Below are 9520 nucleotides of genomic sequence, written 5' to 3' on the forward strand. Positions count from 1 at the left end.
GAGAAGAAAGAAATGTCGTGGGTCCCACACCATTCTCAAGACTCTGTTTCAAAGCATTGTTTCAATACTCTGCTGATCCAAACCCTGATAACCTGCCATCTTTTTAATAAAATAATTTATAAATTTAATGAGAATGTTTCACTTTCCATACAAAAAACAGAAAAATGCTTTGAATCAATGCACTTACTGGGATTTGGATTACTGACTGGTGTTCCTATTGATTCTTGTAGGAGTTATTAATCCTGATTGCAACACACAAGTGAACAGACAAGAGAGAGAAATTTTGTGGCTTGTGGGAAATGAAGGAAAATGGGCCTCATTTAGTCTGTGAGCATACTAATTGAAATAGATGTATGAAGACTTCACCAGTGTTAAAATAACATTGTTTTTATAAATCATATGATATAAACTATATAACAATAAAATAGAATGTTAAACATGTATTTAATCATCATCATAATTTTGATTCAGAAATCTATAATTTATTAGTTATCCTAATAATGTTTAGAATTTGTTGAACATTTTACCTTATGTGAATTAAGGACAAAATATAAAAGCTATTCAGCACCAAAAAAAGGGTCTTTCTGATGTGTATCTTTCATAGAATAGGACATGAATTTGTTATTTTGTTATTTTGATTAATGTCTAAAACAAAAGATAAACACATTATGATATAACATTACTCTTGATTTTAATGGCCCCTTTTGAAATAGAAGTATGTCATTGTCAGAAAACATAAGCATTTATGGTATATCATTAATGAGTCACGATTTTAGTGGTTGCCCTGTGAGTAGCTCAAATTTACTAAGCTTAGATTTGTTTTCTCACATATTCTTTCGGAGCTTGTGTAGTTTCCACGTTAATTTACCAGAAATAAGATACACATCTCTCTTTGAGGAATGCCCTAACTTCCCATCATTTTGTCCAATTAAATGAATTGAAGAAATTTAATGTTTCTAAACTAGACCAACAGAGAATAATAGCTGTATGACAAGTAAATAAGTTTTGCTGGGAAGATGTTGCTTAAGTGATAAAATGGTTCAGCCAACAAGTGAACCAAAAATTAAATATTAACTAAGGAAAGGTAACCATTTCTAAAGTCATTCCTAGCAGAGGACTCAGATATATATAGGATTGAAGATCTCTCAGTTAAGTCTACATGAAAAGGATGGTTTCTTGGAGCTTCCACAAACTTAAAACCATGAAACATCTATTATTGCTACTATTGTGTGTTTTTCTAGTTAAGTCCCAAGGTGTCAACGACAATGAGGAGGTGAATTTTTTAAAGCATTATTATATTATTAGTAGTATTATTAATATAAGATGTAACATAATCATATTATGTGCTTATTTTAATGAAATTAGCATTGCTTATAGTTATGAAATGGAATTGTTAATCTCTGACTTATTGTATTTAAAGAATGTTTCATAGTATTTCTTATATAAAAACAAAGTAATTTCTTGTTTTCTAGTTTATCACCTTTGTTTTCTTAAGATGAAGATGGCTTAGCTAATGTAAGATGTGTTTTTCTCACTTGCTATTCTGAGTACTGTGATTTTCATTTACTTCTAGCAATACAGGATTACAATTAAGAGGAAAAGATCTGAAAATCTCACAAACTATAAAATAATAAAAGAGCAGAATTTTAAAATAAAAGAAACTGGTGGTAGGTAGATTGTTCTTTGGTGAAGGAAGGTAATATATATTGTTACTGAGATTACTGTTTATAAAAATTATAACTAAGCCTAAAAGCAAAATACATCAAGTGTAATGATAGAAAATGAAATATTGCTTTTTTCAGATGAAAAGTTCAAATTAGAGTTAGTGTGTATTGTTATTATTAATAGTTATGAAACATGGTTCAGTCTAATTTATTTATTTGTAGAACAGCTTGTCCTCAACTATTATTTTTGCTGACTTATTGCTGTTAATTTGCAGTTACTAAAAATACAGAAATGCATTTAGGACAATGAATATTTAAGAAATTTAAATTTTATCATCAAACGTATCATGGCCAAATTTCTTACATATAGCATAGTATCATTAAACTAGAAATAAGAATACACAATAATATTTAAATGAAGTGATTCATTTTGGATCATTATTGAGTTTCAAGGGAACTTAAGTGTTGTACTTATCAGACTCTACATGTAAGAACATATAGTTAATCTGCTTGTGTGTGTAAAAACATATGGTTAATCTGGTTAAGTCTGGTTAATCATATTAGGTAAGAAAAACGTAAAGAATGTGTAAGACTAAATTTTTGTAAAGTACTCTGCAAAGCGCTTTCACATTTCTGCTTATCAACTAAACCTCACAGAGATAGTTTAATAGTTTAAGCTTTAAAATGGATTTTGATTATTCAACAAGTGGCCTTCATAATTTCTTTGTTTTTCTTTAAGTATATACTTTCTTTAAATATTTTTTAAAATTTCCTTTTCTCTAGTAAAGCCAGACCATCCATGCTACCTCTCTAGTGGCACTCTGAAATAAAAAGAAAATAGTTTTCTCTGTTATAATTGTATTTGTAATAAGCAGATGAATCACATTTCTTAAAATTTGTTTTAGAGAGGGTAAGCTCTGACTAGAACCATGCCTTCAATGTGAAATATGTGTATATATCCTCCGAATCTTTACATATTAAGGATGTATATAGTCAACTGGTTAAACAGGAAAATCTGGAACCAGCCTGGCTGGGTTTTAATCTTAGCACCATCCTACTAAATGTTAAATAATATTATAATCTCATGAATAAATGACAATGCAATTCCAAATAGAGTTCATCTGATGACTTCTAGACTCACAAAATTGCAAGAAAGCTCAGTTGTTGCTCAGTTGTTCCAAATCATGTCGTTTGTTAATTTGTAAGTAAGCTCCAAAGGATGTATAGCTACTGACAAAAAAAATATGAGAATGTAGTTAATCCAAATCAAAACTTTCCTATTGCAGTGCGTATTTTCTACTTCATTATCCTTTAACATAATATTTTAAGTTAGCAAGTAATTTTAATTACAATGCACAAGCCTTGAGAATTATTTTAAATATAAGAAAATCATAATGTTTGATAAAGAAATCATGTAAGAAATTTCAAGATAATGGTTTAACCAATAATTTTGTTGATAGAAGATAAGACTAAAAGTGAAATTCACAGTGGAGGGGACACTTAAACTGTAGTACTTGTTATGTGTGATTCCAATAAAAATAGTAATGAGCACTTATTATTGCCAAGTACTGTTCTGAGGGTACCATATGCAATAAGTTATTTAATCCTTACAATAATCTTGTAAGGCAGATTCAAACTATCATTACACTTATTTTACAGATGAGAAAACTGGGGCACAGATAAAGCAACTTGCCCAAGGTCTCATAGCTGTAAGTCAACCCTACGGTCAAGACCTACAAGTAGCCGAGCTCCAGAGTACCTTATGAGGGTCAAAGATTGTCTTATTACAAATAAATTCCAAGTAGAATCAACCTTTAATAAGTCTTTAATGTCTCTTACATATGTTTATATAGGAGTCTAATCATCAATTCACAAAAATGAAAGTAGGGAAATGATTAACAATAATCATAGGAATCTAACAATCCAAGTGGCTTGAGAATATTCATTCTTCTTGACAGTATAGATTCCTTACAATTTCATAAGTTCCAATGTATGTTTTAGGAATATGAGGTCATTACTATTCATAACCTGATACAGCTTTATCCTAAGGCCTCTCTTTAAAAACTACACTGCATCATAGCTTTTTTGTGCAGTTGGTCTTTCTACTGTTACTGAACAGTAAGCAACCTACAGATTCACTATCACCAACCAGCCAGTTGATGGATCTTAAACAAATTATCAAGCTTGTGATAACCTAAATTATAAAATGAGGCTGTTGGAATAGTTACATTCCAAATCTTCTATAACACTCTGTATTATATTTCTGCCTCATTCCTTGTAGGGTTTCTTCAGTGCCCGTGGTCATCGACCCCTTGACAAGAAGAGAGAAGAGGCTCCCAGCCTGAGGCCTGCCCCACCACCCATCAGTGGAGGTGGCTATCGGGCTCGTCCAGCCAAAGCAGCTGCCACTCAAAAGAAAGTAGAAAGAAAAGCCCCTGATGCTGGAGGCTGTCTTCACGCTGACCCAGACCTGGTGGGTGCACTGATGTTTCTTGCAGTGGTGGCTCTCTCATGCAGAGAAAGCCTGTAGTCATGGCAGTCTCCTAATGTTTCACTGACCCACATTACCATCACTGTTATTTTGTTTGTTTATTTTGGAAATAAAATTCAAAACATAAACATATTGGGCCTTTGGTTTAGGCTTTCTTTCTTGTTTTCTTTGGTCTGGGCCCAAAATTTCAAATTAGGATATGTGGGTGCCACCTTTCCATTTGTATTTTGCCACTGCCTTTGTTTAGTTGGTAAAATTTTCATAGCCCAGTTATATTTTTTCTGGGGTAAGGAATATTTTAAATCTCTATGAGAGTATGATGATGACTTTCGAATTTCTGGTCTTACAGAAAACCAAATAATAAATTTTTATGTTGGCTAATCATATCGCTGAATTTTCCTATGTGCTGTTTTAACAAATGTCCATGACCCAAATCCTTCATCTAATGCCTGCTATTTTCTTTGTTTTTAGGGGGTGTTGTGTCCTACAGGATGTCAGTTGCAAGAGGCTTTGCTACAACAGGAAAGGCCAATCAGAAATAGTGTTGATGAGTTAAATAACAATGTGGAAGCTGTTTCCCAGACCTCCTCTTCTTCCTTTCAGTACATGTATTTGCTGAAAGACCTGTGGCAAAAGAGGCAGAAGCAAGTAAAAGGTAGATATCCTGGTGCTTTCCGTTTGATTTTCAGCTATAAAATTGGAACCGTTAGACTGCCACGAGAATGCATGGTTGTGAGAAGATTAACATTTCTGGGTTAGTGAATAGCATTCATACGCTTTTGGGCACCTTCCCCTGCAACTTGCCAGATAAGCACTATTCAGCTCTTATTCCCAGTCTGACATCAGCAAGTATGATTTTCTATGAAAAATTCTACTATGACTCCTTATTTTAAGTATACAAGAAACTTGTGACTCAGAAGATAATATTTACAGAGTGGAAAAAAAACGCCTAGCATTTATAGTTTTAACATTTGAGGTTTTGAATGAGAGAGTTATCCATAATATATTCAATTGTGTTGTGGATAATGACACCTAACCTGTGAATCTTGAGGTCAGAATGTTGACTGCTGTTGACTTGGTGGTCAGGAAACAGCTAGTGCATGAGCCTGGCACAGGCATCTCAGTGAGTAGCATACCCACAGTTGGAAATTTTTCAAAGAAATCAAAGGAATCATGACATCTTATAAATTTCAAGGTTCTGCTATACTTATGTGAAATGGATAAATAAATCAAGCATATCCACTCTGTAAGATTGAACTTCTCAGATGGAAGACCCCAATACTGCTTTCTCCTCTTTTCCCTCACCAAAGAAATAAACAACCTATTTCATTTATTACTGGACACAATCTTTAGCGTATACCTATGGTAAATTACTAGTATGGTGGTTAGGATTTATGTTAATTTGTATATGTCATGCACCAAATCATTTCCCCTAAATATGACTATATATCATAACTGCTTGGTGGTAGCTCAGTGTTTAATAGTTTATTCTCAGAAAATCAAAATTGTATAGTTAAATACATTAGTTTTATGAGGCAAAAATGCTGACTATTTCTACATAATTTCATTTTTCCAGATAATGAAAATGTAGTCAATGAGTACTCCTCAGAACTGGAAAAGCACCAATTATATATAGATGAGACTGTGAATAGTAATATCCCAACTAACCTTCGTGTGCTTCGTTCAATCCTGGAAAACCTGAGAAACAAAATACAAAAGTTAGAATCTGATGTCTCAGCTCAAATGGAATATTGTCGCACCCCATGTACTGTCAGTTGCAATATTCCTGTGGTGTCTGGCAAAGGTAACTGATTCATAAACATATTTTTAGAGAGTTCCAGAAGAACTCACACACCAAAAATAAGAGAACAACAACAACAACAAAAATGCTAAGTGGATTTTCCCAACAGATCATAATGACATTACAGTACATTACAAAAATATCCTTAGCCAGTTGTGTTTTGGACTGGCCTGGTGCATTTGCTGGTTTTGATGAGCAGGATGGGGCACAGGTAGTCCCAGGGGTGGCTGATGTGTGCATCTGCGTACCGGCTTGAACAGATGGCAGAACCACAGACAGATGTAGAAGTTTCTCCATTTTGTGTGTTCTGGGAGCTCATGGATATTCCAGGACACAAAAGATGGAGAAGAGCTTTTTTCATCCTCTTAGCAGATAAACGTCCTCAAAACTAGGTTGGACTTACTAAAGTAAAATGAAAATCTAATATTTTTTATATTATTCTCAAAGGTCTATAATAACACACTCCTTAGTAACTTATGTAATGTTATTTTAAAGAATTGGTGACTAAATACAAAGTAATTATGTCATAAACCCCTGAACACAATGTTGTCTTACATTTGCAGAATGTGAGGAAATTATCAGGAAAGGAGGTGAAACATCTGAAATGTATCTCATTCAACCTGACAGTTCTGTCAAACCGTATAGAGTATACTGTGACATGAACACAGAAAATGGAGGTAAGCTTTCGACAGTTGTTGATCTGTTGATCTGTAATTATTTGGATACCATAAAATGCCAGGAAACAAGGCCAGGTGTGGTGGCTCATACCTGTAATTCCAGCACCTTGGGAGGCCAAAGTGGGCTGATAGCTTGAGCCCAGGAGTTTGAAACTAGCCTGGGCAACACAATGAGACCCTAACTCTACAAAAAAAAAAAAAAAAAAAAAACCAAAAAAAAAAAATCAGCCGGGTTGGTAGTATGTGCCTGTAGTCCCAGCTATCCAGGAGGCTGAGATGGGAGATCACCTGAGCCCACAACCTGGAGTCTTGATCACACTACTGAACTGTAGCCCGGGCAACAGAGGATAGTGAGATCCTGTCTCAAAAAAAAAAATTAATTAAAAAGCCAGGAAACAAGACTTAGCTCTAACATCTAACATAGCTGACAAAGAGTAATTTGGTGTGGAATTCAACCTGATATTTAAAAAGTTATAAAATATCTATAATTCACAATTTGGGGTAAGATAAAGCACTTGCAGTTTCCAAAGATTTTACAAGTTTTCCTCTCATATTTATTTCCTTATTGTATCTATTTTAGAGCACCAAATATATACTAAATGGAATGGACAGGGGATTCAGATATTATTTTCAAAGTGACATTATTTGCTGTTGGTTAATATATGCTCTTTTTGTTTCTGTCAACCAAAGGATGGACAGTGATTCAGAACCGTCAAGACGGTAGTGTTGACTTTGGCAGGAAATGGGATCCATATAAACAGGGATTTGGAAATGTTGCAACCAACACAGATGGGAAGAATTACTGTGGCCTACCAGGTAACAAACAGGCATGCAAAATAAAATCATTCTATTTGAAATGGGATTTTTTTAAATTAAAAAACATACATTGTTGGAAGCCTGTTTTAGGCAGTTAAGAGGAGTTTCCTGACAAAAATGTGGAAGCTAAAGATATGGGAAGAAAGGCAGTTTTTAGTTTCCCAAAATTTTATTTTTGGTGAGATTTTATTTTGTTTTTCTTTTAGGTGAATATTGGCTTGGAAATGATAAAATTAGCCAGCTTACCAGGATGGGACCCACAGAACTTTTGATAGAAATGGAGGACTGGAAAGGAGACAAAGTAAAGGCTCACTATGGAGGATTCACTGTACAGAATGAAGCCAACAAATACCAGATCTCAGTGAACAAATATAGAGGAACAGCCGGTAATGCCCTCATGGATGGAGCATCTCAGCTGATGGGAGAAAACAGGACCATGACCATTCACAATGGCATGTTCTTCAGCACGTATGACAGAGACAATGACGGCTGGTATGTGTGGCACTCTTTGCTCCTGCTTTAAAAATCCCACTAATATCATTACTCAGAATCATTAACAATATTTTTAATACCTACCACTTCCTGGGCACTTACTGTCAGCCACTGTCCTAAGCTCTTTATGCATCACTCAAAAGCATTTCAACTATAAGGTAGACATTCTTATTCTCATTTTACAGATGAGATTTAGAGAGATTACATGATTTGTCCAATGTCACACAACTACCCAGAGATAGAACTAGAATTTGAGCACAGTTACTTTCTGAGTAATGAGCATTTAGATAAATACCTATATCTCTATATTCTAAAGTGTGTGTGAAAACTTTCATTTTCATTTCCAGGGTTCTCTGATACTAAGGGTTGTAAAAGCTATTATTCCAGTATAAAGTAACCAACACAGTCCCTAGATGGATTGGCCACAAAGGCCCAGTTCTCTCTCTTTCTTGCTATAGGGCACAGGAGATCTTTGGTGTATTAGTGTGACTCTGTGTATAGCACCCAAAGGAAAGAGTACTATGCACACGAGTGTAGCAGTCTTTTATGGGTAATCTGCAAAACGTAACTTGACCACCGTAGTTCTGTTTCTAATAACGCCAAACACATTTTCTTTCAGGTTAACATCAGATCCCAGAAAACAGTGTTCTAAAGAAGACGGTGGTGGATGGTGGTATAATAGATGTCATGCAGCCAATCCAAATGGCAGATACTACTGGGGTGGACAGTACACCTGGGACATGGCAAAGCATGGCACAGATGATGGTGTAGTATGGATGAATTGGAAGGGGTCATGGTACTCAATGAAGAAGATGAGTATGAAGATCAGGCCCTTCTTCCCACAGCAATAGTCCCCAATACGTAGATTTTTGCTCTTCTGTATGTGACAACATTTTTGTACATTATGTTATTGGAGTTTTCTTTCATACATTATATTCCTCTAAAACTCTCAAGCAGATGTGAGTGTGACTTTTTGAAAAAAGTATAGGATAAATTACATTAAAATAGCACATGATTTTCTTTTGTTTTCTTCATTTCTCCTGCTCACCAAGAAGTAACAAAAGTATAGTTTTCACAGAGTTGGTGTTCATAATTTCAGTTCTAGTTGATTGCGAGAAGTTTCAAATAAGGAAGAGGGGTCTTTTATCCTTGTCATAGGAAAACCATGACGGAAAGGAAAAACTGATGTTTAAAAGTCCACTTTTAAAACTGTATTTATTTATGTAGGATCTGTCAAAGAAAACTTCCAAAAAGATTTATTAATTAAACCAGACTCTGTTGCAATAAGTTAATGTTTCCTTGTTTTGTAATCTACACATTCAATGAGTTAGGCTTTGCACTCGTAAGGAAGGAGAAGCATTCACAACCTCAAATAGCTAATAAACCAGTCTTGAATATTTGAAGATTTAAAATCTGACTCTAGGCCGGGCACGGTGGCTCACGACTATAATCCCAACACTTTGGGAGGCCGAGGCGGGCGGTCACAAGGTCAGGAGTTCAAGACCAACCTGACCAATATGGTGAAACCCCGTCTCTACTAAAAATACAAAAATTAGCCAGGCGTGGTGGCAGGTGCCTG

General features: G+C 34.9%; 1 protein-coding gene across 1 annotated transcript; it reads left to right on the top strand.

Moving 5' to 3' along the window:
* The first annotated feature begins 1135 nt into the window (after positions 1-1135).
* FGB (fibrinogen beta chain) lies at positions 1136-9228 on the top strand. The gene is made up of 8 exons (XM_019025338.4): positions 1136-1273; positions 3946-4137; positions 4627-4810; positions 5732-5959; positions 6520-6633; positions 7324-7449; positions 7656-7941; positions 8561-9228. Exons 1-8 carry the CDS (start codon positions 1160-1162, stop codon positions 8790-8792), a joined length of 1476 nt encoding a protein of 491 aa, XP_018880883.3. The 5' UTR covers positions 1136-1159; the 3' UTR covers positions 8793-9228.
* The last annotated feature ends 292 nt before the right edge of the window (positions 9229-9520 follow it).

This window comes from Gorilla gorilla, chromosome 3 (genome assembly GCF_029281585.2).
Source record: "Gorilla gorilla gorilla isolate KB3781 chromosome 3, NHGRI_mGorGor1-v2.1_pri, whole genome shotgun sequence".
NCBI lineage: Eukaryota > Metazoa > Chordata > Mammalia > Primates > Hominidae > Gorilla > Gorilla gorilla.